Here is a 24,542-nt window from a genome sequence, read left to right on the forward strand (position 1 = left end):
CTTTAGAAATTTAGGGGAATAAAAACTATTTATTTAATGTGATGTACACGTGCGCAAGACGGAGAACGCAGAGTTACGGGCAGGGATTTTTGACCCCCAGGGTTATGAAAGTAAAGTGTTTCCTCAGCAACCGTGCTCCTTGGAAACAGAAAACTTTGCAAAAACAGGTCTTGTGCAGACTGAAGTCTGCGACGGGATGAAAGCCTGCAAGTTTCCAGGGTACTGCTGCAGCATTTCAATCACCTTTTATTTGAAAGGAGCCTCAGAAAGCCAGAGACGATTGGCTTTTTCCTTCTGCGAGTGGCCAATAACTCCCTATCGACCTCCAGGAGAGAAGGCCCCGGTTCTTCCGCCCCTTTCCAACACCTGGATTTGACACAACAGAGTATGATGCTGCGCCCCGCGCCAGGGCCCCCGGCAGCAGGGCCAAACCCTCTCACGAGACCCCCTTTGCCCCACAATTTTCCATCCGCTCTCTCAGGTTTTAGTCCCCCCTTCCCCGCCGCCCTCTGCTACCTCGGCCGCTTCTTTCAGCCCCTGCCCTCGCTGCCCGGGGGAAGGCCCGCGGACCGGACCGGACCGGACCGGGGTGGAGCGGGGCGGGGGCGCCCGCCGCCCCCGGGCGGGCCGGACCCGGCGGCGGGGCTGGGCGCCGAGCGGGCCGCGGTGGCGGAGCGGCCCCAGCGCCCCCGGCCCGGCCCGGCCCCGCCCCGGGCGCCCCGCGGGCGGGCGGAGGCGGGTTAAAAGCGGCGGCAGGTGAACGGGGAGGGACCGCAGCGCTCCGCGGCGGCGAGGCCGGGACCGGCCGCTCCGCAGGCACCGCCGGACCCGGGAGCCGCGCCGCCCTGCCCGCCCTCGCCGCCCGCAGCGGCTGGCGCCGGCGGCTCCGTGCGGTGCTGATCCGCGGGCGCGGCGAGGCAGGTGAGGGGCGCGGCGGGGCCGGGCCGGCTGCTCCTGCGCGCCCGCTTGGCCGAGGGCCCCGTCCCGGCGGCGGAGGGACAGGGACAGGCCCGGCCGGGGCCCCGCGGCACTTGCTGCGGGGGCAGCGCGGCCGGGGCCGCCTCGGCGGAGGCCGGGGCTGCGTGCGCCGAGGTGCCCGGCGGCTGCCGGCGTTTCCCCTGCCGGCCTCTTCCCTCGGCCGGCGGACTGCGAGCCCTCGGTCTCGCCCTTCCCCGGGTCGGGGGTGCCGGGGGGGACGCTCAGATCCAGGGCTCTGGTTCCGCTGTTTGTGTTAATGCTCTTGCCGCTGTTAATCGCTCGCTTAACTCTTAACAGCTTTTTGTTTTGTTTTTGAACTCACAATATTGCAGGAGCTCGTTGTTAAGCACGTTATGTGAAGTACCCGACCGGCTGAAAAAACCCAAGGCCTCGGCAATTACAGGTAATTTGTGACACACCTACAGAGGTTAGAGAGTTGCACGCAGGTAAACAGCTTGCCCCAGCAGGGTGACAGGTCCTGCGAGCGCCTGCTCACCCCGTGGAAACATTCCTCAGGCTTACGGGGGGGCGGGGGGATAGGAAATGCGCGGTGTGAGTCACAGAGAGATTTATTTCTGAGTATTAGGGCTGGATGAGATTGCACGAGGAATGAGAGCTCAAACCCTTAAACAAAACTGAAGAGGTGTGTTAGAATGAGGACAGGAGTGCGCAGCTCACTGAAGCAGATGGGAATTGACCGCTTTCCTGCGTTTGCTGTGCAGCTCTTTTTTCCCGTGATTGGGCTTTCCTGAAAACAGCATGTTACTACTCATGTCTTTTTGTTTGAAGAATCTCCCTTTTTTTTTTCTCTTTGTTTCTTTTCTCTTAGTAAAAAAGATGGATTTTTGTCTTATGCTCCATTAGATTTCATCTTGTAGTGTAGAAATATTCTAGAAGAGCAGGCAGAGGGTTGTAAGTGGCAAACAAGCTTTTGTCTTAAGAATACTCTTTCAAAATACAGTTTAGGGGGTTGTCTTTGATCACTTACTGGCTGTGGTCCGTGTGAGATATCTGGGTTTTGGCCCAGATCCTGTTTGGGATGACCACAAGGTAAGTAAGTGTACTGAGCTGAGGAGTTCAGTGCAACAGATTTTTGAGCTTGATCCTGTTAAAGAGGTTGTATGGGGTTTCTATGGTCTCTTGGTCTCTCTTCTGTCTGGAAACCCTGCTTTCCAGATGCTCTGATGTTTACCTCGAAGCATCCCAGAGGCAAGGCAGCAGGCAGAAAGCTGTGCACAGGAATGTGTTCTTAGCTTTAGCTGAGAGGACAAGGCAGCGGTGGGTCAAGCTTCTGCTGCACGTCCTGAGCTTGAAGGAGGAGGCACTGCCACATGTTGACTAGGTGTTGCAATGTAGTTTTCTAGCTGGGATTAATAACAGTGCTCCTTGCAGAGCACTGAGGCGGTACTGCTACTGCACGGGCATCAGGATTTCTAGGAGGTTTCAGTCCCCAGGGCTGTCAGCCTGGTGATTGGTAGAAGGACTATGTATTGCAAGATTCAAAAATGGAAGGATAAGAAGTTAATTCAGGGATTCCTCCAGAGGAATCTTTCCTTCCTGACAGGGCCTATTCCCTCAACTTTCTGAAGTCTGTGCTTCTGCTTTAGGTTGTGTTGTATCCTGTGGAGTCTAACCTGGGTAGATTGCTTAGGTAACCCCATTTAATTTATGGGGAAAGTAATTAAACAGTGAAAGAGGGTACAGCAGGATATCTTTGGTAGCTAGGAGAATAGCAGCACTTTGAGATAGCTATAGCTTGTTGTGAGAGGCACTGCTTAACTCAGTGTACATCTGTCAGTAAAAAGGTCACTTTACAAGTTGATTCTTCTAGTGTTACTCATGTGAGCATTTCCAGGGAAATCAGTGGTCCTCAGAAACAGGGCAGAGATGGAATTTTTCAAGTTTTCTTCCTTGTTTTATTCCTCACTGGCTTTAGTTGCAACTTAAAGGTTAATATGTTATCTGACGGGAGAACTTCCTGTGACTCTTGCCTCCCGGAAAACTGATCTGAGTAAGGCAAAATCTGAAATGATAGTCTATGAGGAAAGATAACATGCTGTCAGAGCAGAAGAAACATGAAAAAATTTAAATATGTGTTCTGTATGAGATAAGCAACAGAATTAGTTTAAATGTTTAACAGATTTTTCTTTCTTTGACGCATACTTTAAAGAGGAAAAGATATATTTTTCATCAAAAGTAAAGACAGAAAACCAAAAACTAAACACTCAAGGAAAAACTGCACTGCAAAATAAAATATTAGCATTTTAAACGTTAATTAACATTTCTAACAAGGTGCAAGACTTATCCTGTATGTGAAAGAGGCAATGACTTGCCAGTATTGTAGAAAATGTTACATTGAAGCGGATGGATGTTGAGGAACATGTAGTGTATTTGTAGAGGCAATATGCACACTTCTGTAGGTCTGGGGGAAAGAAACAGGAATTAAATAGGTTTAAAAAAAAAAATTCCTAAAAATGGCATAACTAATAAAGATGCTATTTTCATGACTGAGAGCAATGCATGATGTTCTTTTTTTTTGAAAAAAAAAAAAAAAGAAATAAGAAATAAGAAAAAAAAAAACCATGGGAAACAGGAACCCACTTGCATCAGTGAAGAAATTGTCCTGCGGAGTCTGGTTTCCATTTAAATACATTTCAAAGAAAGAAACTTTAGGCATGCCTTGAAGGTAAGGTTCATAGGGGAAAAATGGTTGACAGGGGCCAAAATCTAACAGGAATTCTTCTGCCTTGTCATGCCTTAAAGTATGCTTGGCAACAGGCTGATGTCCTGTTCTGCACAAGTAGAGCAGGTTTCATGTGCAGATGTTCTGGAGGATGATAATTCTCCATTTACAGCTGTGGGCTGGTAAAACAGCTATGAGTACTTCTAAACAGCCTTGGAGAAACGACTTAACTCATGTAGGAGCCTGAATACAGGGCAGTTATAAGGTGAACTGCACCCTTAATGTAGTCTGTTTAAAATTTAACTACTTGAACATTCGGTCATAAAAATATATGCAAATTAATCTGGCATGTTGGGGCTATCCGAGTTTTACACTCGGTTTAATTAGAGCAAAGAATGCCTCCTATTTTCATAAAACTTTCGTAGAAGAAAAGTACAATGTTTGCAGTGTTCAAACCTGCAACTGCCATTGAGGTTTCCTGTTCCCAAATAGGCTTTGCTTGTTCCTGTGTCAAATCAGATATACTGCAATCCCTGTCTGCCACAGCTTTTCTGTTGCTCTCCAGTTTCCACTGATCTGGAGATAGGTGTTCAGAAGAGTTTAAGAGCTGCTGGAGTGGATTGCACAGGCTTTTGTGGTGGTTATACTGCTCTTCTGATCCTTATTCAACTTCTGCTAAAAAAGTAAAGTTGTTGTTTAAGTGTTCCAGCTGGATGCTCCTCGAGGTTTTTAATATTCTGCTGTAAGATTAAAATTTTGAAAGTTCACTTTAATAGTGAAATGAAAGGACTCTGGTTGCCAAGTCTGAATTCAAAGCTGCATCTTCTTGCGGTTTGAACTCTGCATTAAAGCTATGGTGATGTAGGCAGCTGTGTCCTTTTTCCAATAACAGGAACATCCTAGATGACTGAATTCAAGCTCTGTATTTCTCCTTCTACTCTGAAATGGTGCTTACCTGTTTTGGGCCACTTATACCAAAGCATAAATTTGTGAAACCTACAGCAGTAGTGGAGCATTTCACAACAACCCTGTGAGGTACTGAGATCCTTTTGTCCCCAGTTTAATGCCTGGAAAAGTGACCTGAAAATTATGTGGCAAGTCTGGGAGAGCTCGCAAGTGAGTGCTGTAGCCTGTATGCCTGCCTGCCTTGGTGAAATAAAAAGAAGCTGTCTTCGGAAAAGATGTTAATCTGTTCTGTATTCATGAGAAGCTTCCCGGGCTGGGTCCTGGCCCTACTGTTCTTGTGATACAGCACCGCAGCGAGCCTCAGTAAAACTGAGTACAGCTCAACAAGAGGAATGACAATCTGCACACCTGCTGTTAGGTGTATGCTGTTTTACTTGGCAATAAACTAGATCTTAGTTTGGCAGGGTGAAAGTATACTGCTATAACATTGCTAAACATCAGGATTTGCCTGTTCTTCACATCTGGGCATGAAACTGCATACACAGCTCTAGGACACCTTGATGCTGGTACCTACCCCTATACTGTGCTGCTGCCTGCATAACTGTCTAGATCAAGACCTGGAGTGAAAGTTGTGTTGGTAAAGCCTTTAAATGCATGCGAGCCCCCAACATAAAATGCTTCTTGTATGAATGTGGGTCATAAGATCATTTTGATAACTATCTTGGCTCTGAAGCAATTTAAAATTCAAATGTTTCTGTGGCAAAAATTCTGTGTTACAACTGCTACTGTCAGTTATCTTTGTCCCCAGCTCTGGTCAGGACCAAAGTTCAGAGGCATCATAACCATCTTCCACATTCCTGTGTAACTCCAGCAGAATAAGTAGGTTAGTATCCAAGGGGTAGGTGTAGGGAGACAGGCATAATCTTATTCTGAGCACATACATGAGTTAGCTTATTGGGGACCCCTTTCTGACTGTGTCTCATATGCTTCTGTAACATAAGCAAATATTGTACAAACACTTCTAATCTTACCACAGTCTCACTTGGTAGTATCCTATGGCAGAGAGTTCCATGCTGTGTGTATGGAAGTAGTGTATTTTCTTTTTTCTTCGTTGTGTTCTAGTTAGATCTTACTTCAGAAAGCCACAACTATTGTCTAATGATTTATAAGTATAACCGCCTTTAACAGTGAAGAAAAGTATCTGCTAACTAACTCTTGTCATAAAACAAGAGCTCAGTAACTGTCCTTGGTGTTGTGTATTACAGGGATTTTTAGTGGATTTATGTATAATGCTGTGGTTAGTTTAATGTAGGCTTACAAGAGCTACCTTTTAAAGTAGTGAGCATGGCAGCAGAGCTTGAAACCTACCCAGAAGGTAGAGAACTGCAGAAACGGTTAGGCTATTGTTCTCTTCTTGCTGCTGTGTCTAGCTTACTACCAGGACCTCAGTTTTTGCACTGGCAAGCTAACTTGTACCTCTCTCCATATTGTGTGACCATACTGAATGATTTCCTTCATAACTAACTTTTCAGTGGAGTATGGTGGTCTCTTACAATCATTTTTTTAACTCTCACGGCTGGGCTCTTGTACTCCTCTCACTGTCCATATGGAGGAACAGAACAATCCGCTGATAGCGGAGCAGAGCTTTATGCTGATACATGGAAAGACTTATCTTCATGCTACGTTTCAAACTCCTTTTAGGAAAATTCAACACTTAAAGATGGCATAGTCTCATTTTAAAGTGGGTTCTGAACGCTCAGTTACTCAACTTCACTGACTTCAGCTGTCTTCTGATCTTTCCAGTTTCTTTCTTTATCTCTGGTCCCCTCTTTCATTCCTAATTACTTTTGTCACCCCATATTTCACTCAAGCCTTCCTGTCTTTCACTTATTCTTGTACTCTCCAGGAGATGAGGGCTGTACTTCCAGAATGAGGAAAGCGGGTAAGTCTTTGACTGTCTACATACTGTAATATTTCTGTGGGCATTTAGCTTGATTTGCTACACATCATACTAGCAACTGGGCTAGCTTTCTGAAAATGAGTTACCGCCTGTTAAATGGAAGTAACTTCCCTGCTTTATCTTTTCCTTTGATCAGCAAGACAGGCAATTAATATTTTACTTGCTAGTAAAAAGATCTGAAAAGCAAATATGTGGAAGAAAGAACCAGTGATCATGAGTCAGCATCCTAATTTTGAGTAGTTAAGAATAAATGAGCCTTCATATTGCTACAGGTTGCCCAGACCTCAACAGAGGGAGGCTTCAACAGAGTATGCATAGCTGGAGTGATCTTCTGCACTGATGGGTTAACAGTGTGAAGGGCCATATGCAGTCGAGTTAAATTTCACTTTAGTCCTTGTGCCTAAACAGATGTTGTCAGTCTTTGAATTGCAGTTGAGAGGATCTAATGAAGACATTGATGAAAGATAGCTAAAGCTAGCTAGGAGGAAAGACTGGGCTCAGAGTATTTGGGTAGAAATCAAGCTGCCTGAATCTGGCCCTAAAATCTTAACTGTGTAACTCTTCAAGGAGAATATAATGAGACTTGCTGCCTTTATGGGTTGTGGTAGCTGGTAATCAGTGCCCAGATCAAACCGTGTCCCAGAGGTCGTGTGACTCAGACAACATAAAAACAAAACTGAGAAAAGCTGGAGTGTGGAGGGGCAAAGGTTGGTAACTAGCTCAGCAAGCAGTGGGAAGAATAAGAATGGTGAAAGGAGGAGTGGAAGAGGTAGTTGGAGAGTTTGGAAAGGTAGGTGGGAATGGTGAAGTGGGTTTGAGCAGATATGAGACACTCTGGATTAGGAGGGGAAATTGCACTAGGAGGCTCGCGGCTTGTTTGTACTTGCCAATTAGGTCAGATCAGGAAAGGCTGCCACTCCAAAGTGTAGTGGCTAATTCTGCATGCCTTCTGGTTTGGACGTGCTTTTGCTAGGATTGAAGCACCTTGTTGTGGCTTAGCTCAATAGACTCTCAAAGGAGATCGAGCAAGTCAAATTGAGGGTGTAATTTCACCATATATTGTCTTTGGCAGCGAAGATGGTTTCTTCCCCTTTCCCCAACCCCTTTTCTCTTCCACTGGCTGCTTTGCAATTTGCAGCCCGTTTGAAGTAAAGTTTTGCTTTTGAAATGTTTTGTGGGTTTATGCTTTAAATTAGGTGGGTGAAATGGTTCAGTTTTAAAAAAAAAAAAAAAAAAAAAAACGAAAACATACTTTGTACTGGGGATAACTCTTTACCAAGTCACTCTAGTAATCTAGTTTGTAGTGCAGTCCCACAAATCTCTGCAGGAGATGAACTACGCTGTAACTGCAGGAACAAACCATGGTGGGGAAGTGTTTTTTCACTTTGCCACTAAAGGCACAGTATCTTTTAACTACATCCTGAGGCACTCTTATTTTTGGAATCTCCTTCTACACAGGAAGATAGGAAGGAGTAATGCCATGTGGAGGCACATCCTTGGGAAGCTGTAGCAATGGAAAGGCAAAAGCATTGATGTACAGGCAAAAAAGGTGAAGCATAGAAAAGGGCTTGTGAGAGGAGAGGATACAATATGGAAGACTGAAAAGTGGACTCTGTGTAAGGAGATGGCTGCCAGACAGGAAGAAGAGGAAGGAACAATAGCTAAGAGCAGAAAGCAAGGACGTAAATTTGGGAAATGCAAGAATCCATGGATGGGTGAATGATGTGTGTGTAATGCAACAGTTTATATGGTGTCTGTCTTTTTACAGGTTTTATGTTCAGTTGTGCGTAAGTATTTCTAGCCATGATACTTAGCTATAATGTCAGTTTATAGATATCTGAATTGCAAGGGGTATGTGTAAGTAACAGAACATGAACAAGAGCAGAAATGGAGAACCAGTTCTAAATTTCCAATTAGAAGTTGATCTCTATGATCTCCAAAGCAAATTGTGCTAGTAAGGCTGTGGTTGTTTTTTTGTTCTTATGTGTCTGTGTGTGGTTTTTGGTTTTGGGGTTTAAGTCAAAACAGATGGCAAAAATAAAACAATGGAGTGGAACTAAATATTTGGAAGTCTAACTAGTTCCCTTGTAAGGATCTCTGGACTCAAGTGTTTTCCTGTGCCCTCATAGGTTTGTTAACTTTTAGAGACTTTATTTTCTTTCTATATTTGTGTGTTACTGAAAAATACTTTTTTTTTCTTTTTTCTGGAAGAACTACTTAGCAGGTTAGGAAGGTGACTCTGCTTCTAGGGTTGCTTTCTGTAAGATGCTGTGGTAAGAGCTTACATAAATTCTGCAGCCTGAAGAAGGCTCAGGAGAAGGTTCTTCAGTCTGGAGGAAAGCTTAGGTTTTCCTCGCTGGCCTTCACCTCCTGATGTAACCCCACTTAGTCAGCCAGCACTATCTGAGGAAAGTGTGGTTTATGGAGCAATGAAGGGAGATTACCCTGATGTTGTAGTAACTCAAGAAAAAAATAACCTTTTATTTCTGGCATTATTCAGTTTCTTTATTTTTTTCCTGAGCTATCATGTACTTTGCTTTATATTTGATGTTGATGCTTATATTGTACTTACTGATTATGTATAATTTTGTTGTAAACTGGGAAGTTTTTTCAACTTTGCTCAGAATAGAAGTGTTGATGCTGAAGATAGCTGCAGAAAAGCCAGTCTTCCTTTTTGTCTTGTGCAGTGTGTTGGGAATCTTGAGATTTTTCTTCTGTCACATGATAGATATGATGGCCTTCAAGCCAGTGACTGAAGATAGCTGCAGAAAAGCCAGTCTTCCTTTTTGTCTTGTGCAGTGTGTTGGGAATCTTGAGATTTTTCTTCTGTCACATGATAGATATGATGGCCTTCAAGCCAGTGACTGAAGATAGCTGCAGAAAAGCCAGTCTTCCTTTTTGTCTTGTGCAGTGTGTTGGGAATCTTGAGATTTTTCTTCTGTCACATGATAGATATGATGGCCTTCAAGCCAGTGACTACTGTTCTGTCCTCTAGAAACCTTGCAACAGGAATGTGCTTTCTTTGGCCTTTACAGCACAGGGCACCAAAGAGTTCCTGAGAAAAGAAAATGCACTGTGTGGAGAAGAAAACCCTTTATGAGGGATTTCCAGAGCCAAGAGCTGTGTGAGCACTTCCACAGGATGAGGCCTGGCTGTCACCAGAAATGTCTGTTTTTATTAATCTGAATTATTTTGCAAGTTATTGTAAATCCATCTGAAGGGGGAAATGCCTCTTAATGCGGTTTGAATGGCTCTTGTAGCTAAATTGATGGCTTAGCTTCCAAAAAAGTTGCAGTGGTTCTGGGGAGGTACGTGGGACACTAAGGTGAAATACTTTCACGTAGTACAGTCCTAGTACTTTGAAGTTCACCTAATGGAAACTATGTTGGAAACTATGTTTATGTTGAAGAGTTGAAACTATGTTTATGTTGAAGAGATGTATCAGATCAGAGATACTGTTGGGCCTCTCTGAACTCTTCCAATGTTGACCGTAGCTTTCTCCCAGCCTCCAAGACTTCTCCCATACTCTAGGAGTAATGCAGCCTGTTATGAACGCAGGTCATCTGTCTAGGCATCTGCTGTGAAGCTGCCGGCATCTGGTTACCCGAGGCTTTCTTTGTAGCTAGTGGAGAGAAAAGGGAGTTCTGGGGTGAAACTCATTGCACAGGGTTTAAACATCTGCCTCAAGATGAGATAATCATGACCTAGTCTCACCTTTGCCTCAAACTGTGGTGAGATTTGTTTCAGCTAATGGCCCAGAGAGCTCTGTGGTTATACGGTTAAAACTCTCAAATGTAGGTTATCCAGACCTGCCCATGTAAGCTACAGAACTTCCATAACTGTTCCTCAGTGTCTGCCTTTATTCCTGGAACGTGCTCATGGCAGTGTTGTTTACACTGTAAAAGTAAGGAATGCCAAACTTGAACTAAGTTATATAGGAATTTTAGCTATCTAATACTGTTTGTTTTTTCCAAATAAAGTTACTTTAAAAGAACATAGAAAACTTAACAGAAACTGAAAACTTCTATAATTTTCTGTTGGAGCTCTGAATCTAACCATCTGCATCTTTTTTTTTCCTGAAAATTCCAGGGGCTCTGAATAGTTGCATCTCTAACGCTGGTTATAATTTAAAATGTACCTTACTTCTGACGGCTGATGTTGTGTGGTATTCTTTTGTCACTGTTATCAAACTGTTATCCAGAATTTGTAGCCTTCAATGAAAAGCTAACTTCATCAGTTTTCCCTGATGGATTTTCCACATTGATGTGGCTATTTTCAGTTGGCCAGATAGACCTAAAGTATGTTAATGTTTTTTTAATCTGCACATACATGTAATTATTTTACCTGATAATGTGATGAGATTAATAATATGTCACTTGGACTGCTTATAGACAAGACCAGCAAACTGTTACCACAGCCAACAGATATCCTGCAATCATACAATATTGCCTTTATTTTATGGCACATGTTTGATAGCGTTTCTTTCCCATGTTGATTAATCTTTATTTTGTTTGTCTTCTCTTAGGTCAGACAATTAAAACAAGACAATGGATTGGGGAGCTCTGCACACTATCTTAGGAGGCGTAAATAAACACTCCACCAGTATTGGGAAGATATGGCTCACTGTGCTGTTCATCTTCCGTATCATGATCCTTGTAGTGGCTGCAGAGAGAGTCTGGGGAGATGAACAAGATGATTTCGTCTGCAACACGCTGCAACCTGGTTGCAAAAATGTTTGCTATGACCATTTTTTCCCCATCTCTCACATCAGACTCTGGGCCCTGCAGCTAATCTTTGTTTCCACACCTGCACTCCTGGTGGCCATGCATGTAGCTTACAGAAGGCATGAGAAGAAAAGGCAGTTCAGAAAGGGAGATCGGAAATGTGAATATAAAGACATTGAAGAAATCAGAACACAAAAGTTTCATATTGAGGGCTCCTTGTGGTGGACATACACCAGCAGCATCTTCTTCAGACTGGTCTTTGAAGCAGTCTTCATGTATGCGTTTTATTTCATGTACGATGGGTTCCACATGCCTCGCTTAATGAAATGTAATGCTTGGCCCTGCCCCAACACAGTAGACTGCTTTGTTTCTCGGCCTACTGAAAAGACAGTGTTTACTATTTTCATGATTGCTGTGTCCAGCATTTGCATTCTCTTAAATGTGGCTGAGTTATGTTACTTGTTGGCAAAATTCTTCCTCAAAAGGTCTAGAAAGGCTGGAAATCCAAAACATCACCCCAGCCATGAGACTAAAGAAGAAACCAAACAAAATGAAATGAATGAGTTAATATCTGATAGCTGTCAGAACACAGTCACAGGATTTTCAAGTAGCTAAGGTGATGTAAATGTTGGTATTCGCTCTTTTTGGAGTGAGTGTTTTTGTTTCTAAAGGCTGCAAATACTATTTGTGATAACAAGCAGTTTAAGTTGGGTAAGACTTTGATACAAATTTTCAGGTGCAAATTACACACCTGTTTGGAAAAAAAGTCAGGGCAGCCTGAACATGTAAAAGTTACCTAAGGATTAATAGAGAATTGTGTTTTTCTGTGAATATCCTTACAAATTGACTATGGTAAGTGGGGAAACCCACTAATATCTTCACCCTGACATAGCTCCTGAAAACTGCACATGCAACAGCAATAAGAACAAAATTCTTTCCAAGATAGACATTCTAGTATTACAAGATTTTTTGTAATAGTGATAGTTTTTACTTGTGGACTGACAATTAAAATATTTTTGTAAAATGTAAGATTCCATGTTACTTAAGGTGTTATAGTAAACAATTAGTTGTGTCTTATTTTTAACCAGGTATATGCAGCTGTACCAGTAATGCCATGTTAATGGAGAGGAGATAGCAGTAGGCTGCATCTATACAGCTTTGCAAGCACTGCCTGAGTTTGGACAGGTAGCTTCAGCCATGTGCATATACACAGCCTGCCATGGAGGGAGTCATGTGAGAGCTTGCCATATGTTGTGTGGATGATTGAGGAAGCTAGATCCTGAGGGCAAACTTGAGCCTTAAAACCAGCATGCCAATATGGATACAGCCAAGGTAGATCAGCTTTAAATATCTAGCAGATCTGGTATAAATAATCTTACTAATTCTTTTACTTGCATACTGCCCATCTTACAAGAACATAGGTAATTTTATGTAAATAATCCACTTAGCATGTGTTCACTTCTTTAGTGCATTAACTATATTTGTTTCTTTATACTGTATCACATCATGGAGTGTGTGTTTTTTTTTTTTTTTTTTTTTTTGTGGTAGACTGATGCTGTGGTATGAAACTAGGAGCTATTTGACTTGAAGGACATGCAAAAATGTCTACAAAATCGGAAACGGGCCAGGTCTTCTGAATAAAAGGCCAACACTTTAACCTTTGCCAATGGAATGAAAGTCTGTATGTGAATGCTGTAAGAACTTTGTTAGTGGAAAATAACTGTTCAAATAAAAAGCACTTCTGCTTATGAAAGATTGTTTTCAAGCAGGGCCTTTATATGCAAGATGCACACAACTCATAAACTGCCCTTTTAGCTTACCCTAAGCATCTGCCTGTAACCTCTCATTTGCGGCCAGGACTGTGATGCCCTGATTCTGTTGTTCCTCCTCTCTTGGAGGAAGTGCAACTTTTGTGTGCTTGCTCAGGGGCATGTGCTGTGGGGGTGGGGGGGGAATGCCATTGAAAGCAAGTCCCCTGATGGTTCAAGAGATGGGTGTAGCGTACCAGCAAAGTATGGTGACTTGCATGCACTTCTCTCCTTTTTCTGAATGTCTTCTGACTGCTATACTGAGGTCAGTGGGTTCATGACATTTTTAGAAATTGCTCCCCTTTTATACCAGTGCATATGAATTAGGCTCATTGGTTTTGTATCATGGAGCAGCTCTTTGAAGGGGCAATGCAGGTAACAAGGAGCAGCCATCCCTGGGAGCAGGGGTTGAGCTTGGTGCATAAACCATCTCCTATTTGAAGATTTACTGTTGTTGCATCATGCTTTTTCATATTTGTGACAACACAGCAGTATGTGGGGATGCGCTGTAAATTGTTCAGGGTTTGTTGTTTCATGGGTGGTCAGTAGCCCCCTGATGGGGCATGCGCACAAACAGCAGGAGCAGGAGGATGCCTCCACTTCACCCTTGTTCACCTCTGCTCTTTCCCTGGCAAACTCTGGGTCTTTCCTGCCCTTGCAGCAGGTTTCCTTTTTTCAGCCTCTGCTGTGAAAGGAACTTGCTGATAGTCTTCTGAACTGGACTGCCAGCAAGCCTGAGGGCAAAGCTTACACAAGACCATGCCAATTAGTGTATTTGAATCGTTCTCTCTGCCAACTGAAAATACAAGCAAAAGGGGAGAGATGATGAGAGTCTGCAGGTGTTGTTCAGACTGCCCTTGTCATGGCTCCCTATCTGAGCAGCACAGGCTCTTTAATGATTAATGACGAATCTTCACATATCGCTACAAAAACGTTATCAGCCTGTTACTTCAGTAGAGCTGCTCCTTTGCAATCAGGAAGGCAGTGCCTTGGCAGTGCCTGGCTGCTCCTGCCCAGCCAAGTCTCTCTCCATCCTGTCAAGGAACAAACTCAGCCCTCAACACCCGGTTCGAACATCAGCGCTGGCTGTGGGGTGACAGCAGAGTTATTTTTGTTCCCAAACTGTATTTCACAGAGCAGCTCCGGCTGTGGACTTTCATCCAGGGAATGCTGTGAATCGCATACCGTATAGGGAATATGAATGGGGATCAGTTAATGATTATACATGATCATGCCTCGTCATTTAGTAATTGAAGTGAAATAGCCCTATGCTAAATGTCAGTCAGTCTGGAAAGCACCATGAAGCACTGTAAGGCTCATTTTCATTTTTTCCAGCTAGGGCAGAGGTATAGTTTCACGGTATCCGTCACAAAGTGCACGCCTGTTAAACCCCAAGCCCGGATATGACAATAACTCTGTATATGGTACTTCCGTCTCCTACTTACAAATTTTCTAACAGTGATTTTTGTTTTAGTTTTCTAGCAGGCAGATTTTTCCAGAATACCATTTCCAGGTGTGTTGTTATTTTAAGCCTGGATAAGCAGAAAATGGTGTGAGCCATACTGTGCTGTCACCTGAACTCAAGTTGGTGCCGCAAAGGTTAAGTGAAAAAATGGGGCACGCCTGACCCTTTGCGTGCCGCGCGCCGTTACTGGAGTACTAGAGTATACCAGAGTATATCGGCAGCCAGGTCGGGCAGAAACAAATACACCAGTCCCTGTCCAACCTAGGCCAAGGACTGCGATCAACCAAAGAGCCCGAGTAAATTTATTGACTCAGCAAGGAAGACCGGTTGCGACAGATGTGTTTGATGCTGGTAATTCCTGTCATACTGCTCTGCAACCCTCCCCACAGCCCCCCAGATTTAGCTGAAACACCCTCTGACTTCTGTTACTGCCAAAGAAAAGCCCCCAAAAGCATCACTGCCTTCTTATTCACGTTCCCCGTCCGCTCTTCCATTAAGCTGAAGTATACGGGGCAGAATCATGAGGAAACTGCAACCTTCTGTCAAAAGCAGGCGTCTGTTCTCGCCTCTCCAGGCTCCCTCCCGCCGCAGCAGGTCCTGCCTGACCCTCTCCAGCGGCTGCAGCCCGCGCTGGGGAGGCAGCTGTATTTGCTGAGACGGGAGTTAATCCTTGCTGTGGAGGAAAGCTGAGCAGGTTTTCTTGGTTTCAGGCCTCCTCCCATGTCTTCACAGGTTGGGTAAGGCTGACCTGGGCTGCTCTTCACCTCTGAGCACAGCAGCTCACCCACTTCCTCCTGCACACCCGGGGCATGACTGCCTTCCCTGCTCGTGTCCAGCAGCCGTCACCTGGGTCGAGGGTCCCACCACAAGTCTGTGACCCATGGTGACAGGCAGTTTGTGCTACACTGGCACCACCATCCTCCCAAGTGGTAGTTCAGAGAGCTTCCGTGGTGGCAGCTGCCTCAATGGTCCCTGCCCATCCCCGGCCGCTTGTCCCCACCCTGTGATTCCTCTTTGTTATGCCTGGGGCAGAGATTGCTCAAGTTGGCTGTGGTGCAAAGGATTAATCAGAGCTTCTGGAAAACATCTCTTGCAAATCCCCTCACCTCCCTTGCTTTCTTATCAAACGGGCTGGAGGAAGGGAGAGGTGCAGTGCGGCCATGACCGCACGCAGGCCCAGCAGCGGCGTCTGCCAGCCTCAGCGATGGCCAGTATCTTTGTTGTTTTCGCCCCTCTCCCATTACACAATCTGGCCGCTCATGCTGGCCCCGCTGCATGCCTTCCTCCATCCCTCTCTCTTCCTCCCAGCCCAGTCCTCCGTGACCGTGGTTTTGTTATCCCATTGCCCGAACCCCTTCCCATTTCCCACCCCTTCTGGACAGTGTGCCGGAAAGCAATACCACGGCCGAGGCGAGGCAGACCTCTGCTCCCAATTGCTTGACATGATTTTCTAAATGCGGCTGTTTCCTCTATTTCCCTCACCAAAACAAGGCTTTATTACTGTGCTTCTGAAACAAAGCTCTTTCGGCTCCGCACAGAGCAGCCCTTGCTGCCTCGCTGGCTCCTCCGATGGCCACCTGCTGTGACAGGGTGGCCCTGCAAGGTGAGCGGGCTGCAAACGCGGTGCCCAGCAGCCTGCCCGGCAGAAGAGGCCTTTATTGCCTATAGCTGAGTAATGACCGCTCACAGCTCGGCTCCTAGTGCCCGGACAGCGTTTCTCGCCGCGCAGCAGAAGGAACAGCGGGGACCTGAGTTAAGGATGGTTACTCCAGTTCTTGTCTTTGCTATCTGACGCTCGCGAGCTGCTCTTCCTGTGGAGGTGTCTGTCAAAGGAAGGCAGAGGGGCTTGCGTTTAAAAGTTTTCCATCCCCATTTCTGATGTAAGCTATATCTGATTAAGTCGACTGGTTTGCCATCAGCACGGACAAATTTCTGCTCTGCTCTCAGAGAGCGTAGCCTGTGAAGCCAGACAGGCTGCTGGATCTGAGATCCTACAGCATCCAGGCCACTTCTTGTCCTCCAGGTAGCCTCAGAGACCATCTCCACCTCAGCAAACATCCTCCGAGGGACTTTGCACCGCTGGCTGCAGTGAGAGCGTTACCATCGCAGGAGCCTTTCGCCTGCTAGAGGCAACGCAAACCTGCCTCCCTGCACAGCCCTGTACTTGCAGGCTTGGATCTCTCAAGTGAGGCACATGAATTCAAACGGCCTCCTTTTCTGCTCCCACCAACGCCAAAATATGGCCAGCTCCAGCAAAAGCAACAGCGAGCTTCAAATGGCATTTCTCCTGTTTCCCGCTTCGGGCTCCCCGCACCCTCGCGGCGGCGTATGGCTGCCTCCCCAGCGCACGCGCGCCACGCTCAGCCGCGTTTCTCCCAGCAGACGTGCCCAGCGCTTTGTCTGACGCACCGAGCGATGGCTGGTGGGTCCGTGGGAGGAGAAGACGGGGAGAGGTTCACGCAGAGGTCTGACTCAGCTGTCAAGTCCTAGCAAGGGCCCCAGTCAGCACCCTGCTTTGTCCCTGCCAAGAGGCGTACGGACAGGAGCGCCGCTCCTCGCATCTTGTCACCACCTGGTTACCAGCTGCCTGTGCAGCTGGGTTGTCCGCCTCTGCCTGAATTTCGGCTTCAGCCTCCCCCCACCACTCGATGCTGGGAAAATCAATTTGGCCTTTTCTGGATGTTTGCGGAGGTTTCAGGGTTTGATCCAAAGCTCCTCACTGTCACTCAGAAAATCCTTGCTGATCTCTATGGGCTCGTGCCGGGCCTGTAGGAAGGGTGTAGCTCCTTAAAAACACTGCGGCACCGCTTAGGCACTTTCCGCACAGTCCTTCTGCATCATCCGATCCTGTTTCACGTAGCAGCTATTGGCTCCTCACAGCATTTCTGTGCACCAGGTATATAACTCTCTCCTTGCAGGACATGTCCTCCCAGCGCAGACAGGCAGGCGTGCTCTCCACATGCAATGCTGACTGAGTCACCCGCTCTGACATGTATTCATGCTCTCAAAACCATTTTAGTTGTTTCCAGTGATTTTTTACTCAAGCTCCTGATCTGCTGGTGGCCACAGGAAATAGTTGATTACTGAGGGTGAAAGCTTGCTAGAATGGTTTGGCTCTTAACAAATTTAAGCGCCTTTTTTTCTCTACCGGCTTGGATGTTGGGTAGCCATTTATTTGTGTGCAAGTCCATGCAGGGGAGCTTTAAAGAGTCAGATCGGTGAAGCAGCAGCATTTTATATTCTGCTGGGAAAGAGCTGAGCTCCTGACCCGTGAGGACTCCTGATCCACAGGAATCAGGGTATTATACTTCATTCTGACCAGGGCAGATCCGATTACATTCACTACGCCTGAGAGCAGCATGGTGCAGCTCTTCTTCATTAGCTAAAACATACAGAAACCCTGATTAATCTAATTTCTCTTGTTCTCTCTTCCCCCACCCAGTGTTATCTTTTAAATGAGGCGTTTCTTGGGCCAGAGGCCCATGTTAATGGTGTCTGGGGGTCACCCAGGAAATTCAGAGAGTTGCTAATCAGCAACAACAGTAATGGCAGTATTATATAAAGCATGACAACAGCTTCAAGAAAGAGTTGGATCTCTGCTCTTGGACGCTGCTTTAGGATGTACAAAAAAGCCTGGAAAGAAAAGCAACTGGTGACACCTTTGGCCCAGGTAAAATTGCCTGGGTGTCCCTGCAGCTGAAGGTCACAACAACAAATCCAGGACAGACTCTTGCAACGGCCAGCAGGACCTGGCTGACACAGGAGGGAGAGTTTCATCCCAGGCTGGTAGCTTGGGTTCAATCACAACATCTGTACGTGGGCACACAATATGTGTTCAGATGGTGACAATAAAAAAGAGTTTAAGAGCATCTTACAGATCCTTAAATAGTCTATCTGAAAAAAAAATCATACTCCCAGTTACTCAGCTTCCGTTTTCTTATCTAGTCAAAATTTAACTATTAATTAACTGGTAAAGTTTCCCAGGGCAGATAAGGCTTGAGCAGGAAGCAGGAGCATGCTGCCCCCATATGCTGCAGCAGCCCAGGTGGGTCTCAGCATGGGTCCGACCCCACTGGGGGTACAGTGTGAACCACCCGGAAGGAACTGCCTCACCCATGGGTGTCACGAACCCACGTGCTCAGCCTTACTTCAGTCACGTGCCAGCACTGCCCCAGCCAGGGCTACCAGGAGGACCTTAACAGAGGACATCGTTTCCCCTTTCCTCAGACTCTTTCGGGCCTGAGGACACATAAACCCACATATCCCTCTTCTAGGGAGAGTGCTCATAATGCGAGAAAGCAAGGGTGTCCTGTGGTGAAGAGGTTCACAAGCCTTTCTGTTGAAGCTTTGTATATATAAACCAATTTTTATATGTGTATATGCATGTATGTGTACACACACAACAAATATTATATATCAACACAGAAGCAATGCAGCAAAAACTAGATTGCCCAGTAAATATTTTGAACACTGGGTTGGAGATTCAGTTTTATTTTGGGCTTTCTGATATGTACTTATTTATATCTAAAAGGATATCTTCAACGGAAGAGGCTGATTGATAGAAGGCAAAACAGCAGACAATAGAGTGCGTTAGGCAAGATCGGAAAGAATTAAGGCACTTGGGAGCAAGATCTTTCCAGCAGCAACACAATGGTAGGTGATAAATGAAAGATAAAATACACTTCAAGGAAAAATTTGAATTCCTCCTCGAACATCCTGGTTTCCAGCGAACTGAGATGAGTCAGGAGTGAGAGCTGGCCAGGCTGATGGTTGTTAGCTCTGCTCTGTGCCGAGTGGTGATAAAGAAAAAATGAAATATTAAGGCATATAAAGAAGCAAATTAACAATGAAATTGGTAATGGTGTCACCCAACCACTCTGGCATGGGGGAGCAGGTTAAGATAGCCGTGGGGGAATCAGGGACACAAGGATTTTTCTCTCAGATGTAAACTTGCCTTGTGACCGGAGAGGTGTACCCGCACAGAAGAGTGGCGAGGAGATAAACCAGAGATACCTTTGAATTTCTTGGTCACTGTAAAGAAAAAAAAAAAAGATGTTTAAAATAATAGCTCTGTCACATGTCACAGACTACAAAACTGATAACCCAGAGACTGAACCTGCACTGACTGTATTATATTTCACATGGGCTGAGGAATCAGGGATCGAAGAGGAATACTGTGTAATTCAGCTTTCCTTCCTCACAGTTCACTCCCAAGATTATTTCTGTGTTCACCTGCTGCTGCGTTTCTGGGGAGAGCATTTAGTCATGGTGGGGTGGGTGACCTGTGCTTTAAAACTCAGGGCTGCAACCCCCTTTTTGCAAGGGTCTGGGCTGGACCTGGCGGAAGACTTGGGTGCTGCTCTGCATCGCACGGAGGCTTCGCTGGGCACCAGGCACGGACAGCAGCAGGCTCGAGCGACTTTACGGCTAGGACGAGAAGAGCTGTGGGCACCTTACAAGCCCACAGGCCACACTAGACGGCACCCAGTGAATTTAAGTTCCTCGAGGGTTGGGTGGCAGCTGAGTGGGGTTTTTCTTTATTGCACTTCTCCACATAGGTGTCTGAAATTTATTTAAATTCAGCTCATACCTAAATAGCCATTTGGATCTAGTCCCAAGCCTATCTAATCCCTTTATCCCTTTTCCTACTGTGTAGGAAAACCTTGTTTGGCAGTCAAAGGTTTTGGTAGTCAATAAAATCATATCAGCTGTTCGTGAAACCAAGGAAGCATTTCAGAGCAGCAGCTGCCTTTTAAGAGGCAGCCTGCCCTGGAGGCCTCCTGTTAAGCAGAATTTAACCTGGGGTGATACAGCCTCTCAGCCTTCCTCGGTTTTTGTTCATATTGTGGAGCCAGCCTGGGTCCCTTCTGGATGGAGCTAAAGCAGAAAATACAGTCCAGGAGCACAGCTCCTACGCTCCAGCTGCCACAGGCAGTCAGTCCACAGGGAAGGCCCAAAACAAGCCCTCGAGACGTGTATGCTGTGGCACCGCTGGGTCCTCAGCACCAGCTGTTTCTACAGATCTGTTCTTGTTGGGCTGCACTACTTGCTAACGAATGTGCCTCTAGCCTACGTCTATAGTTTTGGAATGTAATGTTGTATACCGTAATACATTGCAAGGTACCGTACTGCAATGTAGACATAGCCTAAAGCTATTCTATAAATGAGGCAGATGTGAAAAAAATGAGGGTCTTGGACACTGGATCTTGCTCCCAGGGTTGTTTATGCATTTTACATTAAATCATCAACACCAGCAGCTGCTCTTAGAAGAAAGAAACCTGCCTGCCCAGCTTTTGGTAGGAAAAGCTGCAGGAGCCTCTTCCATACCGAAGGAGCAGCTTCTGGGTTCTTCATCCAAAGGGACTGTGGCGGTCTAACCTCAAGAGAGAGAGGTGAGAGTACAACTGCCCAGTGGCATGGCTCTCAAGCTTCCCTAGGTATCCCTGGGTGTTGTATGGAAATGTAATGCTTACCAGAGGGTGATTAATTTTAAAAATTTGGCCTGTAGCTTCTACGGCTTATTAGAGAGCATTTAGACAGCTTTCCCCACATCTTCCTTCACCCTCCTGAACTTCAAAGAAGGCACAGGTTGTTTTATTCCTGAAGCCAGACTGGCCCCAAGTCTGTCACAGCACATATCAAATGAGCAAAAGGAAAATTAATTTGGCTTTTAATTAATTTGGATTTTATTGATCATTGTGGGTTTTTCACATCAGCTGGCAGTGCCATTATACTAGTGGGTGGTGCTGGAAGTGTGCTTCCAGCATCAAAGAACTGTAGATGCAATTCAACAGGCCAGCTTAATAGAGTGCAGGCCATGCACAGCTGAAAGGGCATGAACAATCCTGTTTGATGCCAACAACATGTCCCTGAAGTTATATATGTGCATGTGTATTCTTCTGATTTGCATGCAAAATTCCTGTTCCCAGGAGGTACAATAGTCTACTCTACCACGCAACATGTCTCAACACAAGGAAGCATGACCTCATCTGAGACTGAGGGCTGCAATTTGGAAATAAAAGTGTTTCATCAGCAATTGCAATCCCTAGTGGGAACTGGGAACTCTACCCATTCTAATCTTGCCTGGAATTTCCTTGTAGCTTCATGAAAATGTTGTCCATCAGAATAATTCCCATTAGATTCTATCGCTTTTGAAATAATAGAAGCTGTCACAATCAAATTACAAGCACCCTTGCCTGACACGCTGCCTATAACAATAAAATACATAGTAATAAAACACCCTGCGCTACTTAGACCTGACTTATACTACATTTGTTTCCTCAAGCTTGACATGTACAGAGTTGATGTAAAGTTGCTTTAATCCCATTCTTCTGTTGTCCAAATAAAGCTCCTTGTACAACTCAAGCTATTAGCCAGCCTGTATCTACCAAATGCCAGTAGGGCTGTTGTGTTGCCTGTGAGAGCTAAGAGGCGAGTCCCACAGGGAACAGCTCATGGCAATGCCAGGTCTCATTATGGCTTTGAACTCTTCAGCCTGCAGAGACCTACGCCTGCCTCTCTTCCTCTCCCCTCTTCCCTGCCTCTCCATCTTCCCTGAAAGCTCAGCATGCTTGAGAAATGCCCTTTTCCCGCTATTTGCCTTTGTGAAAAAGCAGGCATAACCATGTGCCAGGACAAGCCACTACCCGATTTTCCACGCCTGCCTTGATCAGGAAAGACACTGTAGTCCTTCACAGTGCTGTATTGGGAAGGGGCTGTGCAACCAGGTGGCGAGAAGAGAGAGAGAGCTCTGTGTATGCAGCCGAAGCACTTGGAGCCCAGGGCTGCCGCTGGGTTCAGAGCAGTGTGGGATGAAAGCAGGTCTACAAAAGGGTTGGGAGTCACCCTGGGGCTATCCTTAGGGCATCCTAAGGAAAGACCATCCTTGGAAAGACCAAGCCACTGGCAGAGTGGCTGTGGGTTAAGCCAAGAGGGGGCTAGTGAGGAAGTTCCAGCAAACAAAACACTGCATTAATTTAAAGTGTGTGGTTTTGGTGTTTTCCCCTGAGAGTGCCCAAAATGCACTCCAGCCTCTCTTTGAAAATATTGCCCCTTTATGTGGTTAGATGATAACAAAGAAACAGATTTTTTTGCGTAGTCAATCTGTCCTGCCGTAATTTACTCATAAGAAAATAATTTCACATAGGAAACACTTAGCAGCAAGAGCGTTTTGGTGCTGAAACAGAATTTTGAATGAGAGAAAGCAGCAACCTGTCAGAAACATATTCCTTAACAAAAGAAATGATCTACTGACCCATAAAAATATCCCTAGCAAGTCACCAAGTACCTGCTTATTTGGAGCCCTTGACTTTTACCAGTAAGTACTCAGGCTACATGGGTAGTGCAAACATTACAAAAGACAGTGCTTTTCTTGGACATTCGCCTTTCCCAGCCTGAAGTAAATCACTTTACGATGTACTTGAATGAAGTGGAGAGGAGAGGCAGGAGCATTCCTCACCCAAGGACGTTCTTTTCTTCTTTCTCTTGAGGTGTGCTGGCTGAAAGGGATATTTCTTTCCCCTGCCTGGAGTATGTTGTAAGCCTGAATGCAGACATTGCTTAGGAACAATCTCAATGGCATTTTTTAGGAGATGCTGTGAAGCTCTTTCCCTGCCATTTCTTGGCATGACAGCTATGGCTCTGTTTCTTCTGTGTCAAGAAGATCTTTTCTCATACATTTCTGCAATGAGCTATGCTGGGACTTCTGCAATAAGCAGCATGACCACAACCAAGCTGGAGTGATGAAGGTGATTGGAACATTTACCCTCCCTGGACTTTATCACCCTTTGGAGCCAGAAATCGGGGACACCTCCTTAAATGAATTTAGCAGTAATTATTGCTCCACTCCTTAATGATCTGGTCCCTTTGCCTTGGTCCAAGTCCAGCTGATTCAGTTTAAATATGGACCGCCCGAGTTCTATACGGGTCAAATTCTGTGCAGTTGCACAGAAATCCTGAAGACAGCCTAACTTTCTGCATCATTTTACAGAGATCTTTCAGGGAAGCTCCTAGAGGGGTTGCAGTTTATCATTTCCTTTCAAATTAGCCAATATAACTGTCTTCCCAAAGAGATTGGAAGTTATCTTCCCCTGTCAGGCCCAGGAACAGCCCTTCCTCTCTCTGGGGGATTCTGCCCACCAGGGACTCCTTGATCTTCAACAAAAAGAAATGCGAAAGGGCGGTGAGTTCTCAGTCTTGCCAGCTTGTGGCAGCTGCTGATGGAAAGATTGGGAAGGGCGGCAAGCTGAAAAGGCACTGTCCTTTAGGCAAGGAAGAGAGCTACTAGAAAGTCAGAAGGACTGGGAAGGGCACAGTGAAGTGCATAAAGATGCCAGGGAGAGCTTAAAATAGCAAACACAGACACTGCAGACTACTATAGAGAAGAGCACCCAGGATTTCTTCATCAGCAACTGTTGTACCCCAAGGATAGTGCCATGTTCAAAGCATTCTCTACTATTTATTGCATAAAGCCAGGGAGGAGCCAACTTCCTTATCGCTTTCCAACCTGTTACAAGCAAGGACTATAAAGCTTTGTTGAATGCAGAACAATAACCACTTCACACTTCCCTTGGCTGTTCACAATGATTTGTACCGTCAAAAATGACCAAGTCTTTCCATGAACTGCTAATTCACGCCCTCACTGTCATCTCCTGTTGTAGACCAAATTTATCAGAATATAGGTCATAAATTATGAGCATTGATCACTATTCTAGCCCTTGAATGTTAAAAGTCCATCTATTTACACTGAACATTTACTCATCACTTGCAGAAATGCAGCAAAAGAACCTAGTACAACCAGAAAAAAAAAATTGGGAATGGACTGGATCACACTTACTGGCCCACGGACATTTCACTCAATGGCAGAAAAATTAACATTTCATTGAAAAGTGCTTTTAGGGCTCTTCACTCATGCCTTCTGCTCAGCAGCATTTTCGTGTACTTTGCTACTTGTTTTTGTGTCTGGTTGTTTCAGGTCAGCAGAAACCTTCCAGCAAGCTGACTTCATTCCCCACCCTGC

At 45.5% G+C, this 24,542-nt stretch overlaps 1 protein-coding gene across 5 annotated transcripts; it reads left to right on the forward strand.

Annotated features, from left to right (window-relative positions):
• The first annotated feature begins 272 nt into the window (after positions 1–272).
• LOC104151626 (gap junction beta-6 protein) lies at positions 273–13,004 on the forward strand. 5 transcript variants are annotated; one of them, XR_011138700.1, is made up of 3 exons: positions 273–385; positions 1,311–1,381; positions 11,053–13,004. XR_011138700.1 is itself a non-coding variant. In XM_068930273.1 (3 exons), exon 3 carries the CDS (start codon positions 11,075–11,077, stop codon positions 11,864–11,866), a length of 792 nt encoding a protein of 263 aa, XP_068786374.1. In that variant the 5' UTR covers positions 768–921; positions 1,311–1,381; positions 11,053–11,074; the 3' UTR covers positions 11,867–13,004. The 5 variants fall into 5 exon arrangements, 3 of the variants coding, with proteins under 3 accessions (XP_068786374.1, XP_009684883.1, XP_009684884.1); XR_011138699.1 differs by lacking the exon at positions 273–385 and adding an exon at positions 766–917; XM_068930273.1 differs by lacking the exon at positions 273–385 and adding an exon at positions 768–921.
• Positions 13,005–24,542: the final 11,538 nt, after the last annotated feature.

This window comes from Struthio camelus, chromosome 1 (assembly GCF_040807025.1).
Source record: "Struthio camelus isolate bStrCam1 chromosome 1, bStrCam1.hap1, whole genome shotgun sequence".
NCBI classification, from domain to species: domain Eukaryota; kingdom Metazoa; phylum Chordata; class Aves; order Struthioniformes; family Struthionidae; genus Struthio; species Struthio camelus.

Excerpts from the sequence above, each read along its gene's own strand:
- LOC104151626 (XM_068930273.1), top strand. The coding sequence starts at position 11,075 with ATGGATTGGGGAGCTCTGCACACTATCTTAGGAGGCGTAAATAAACAC.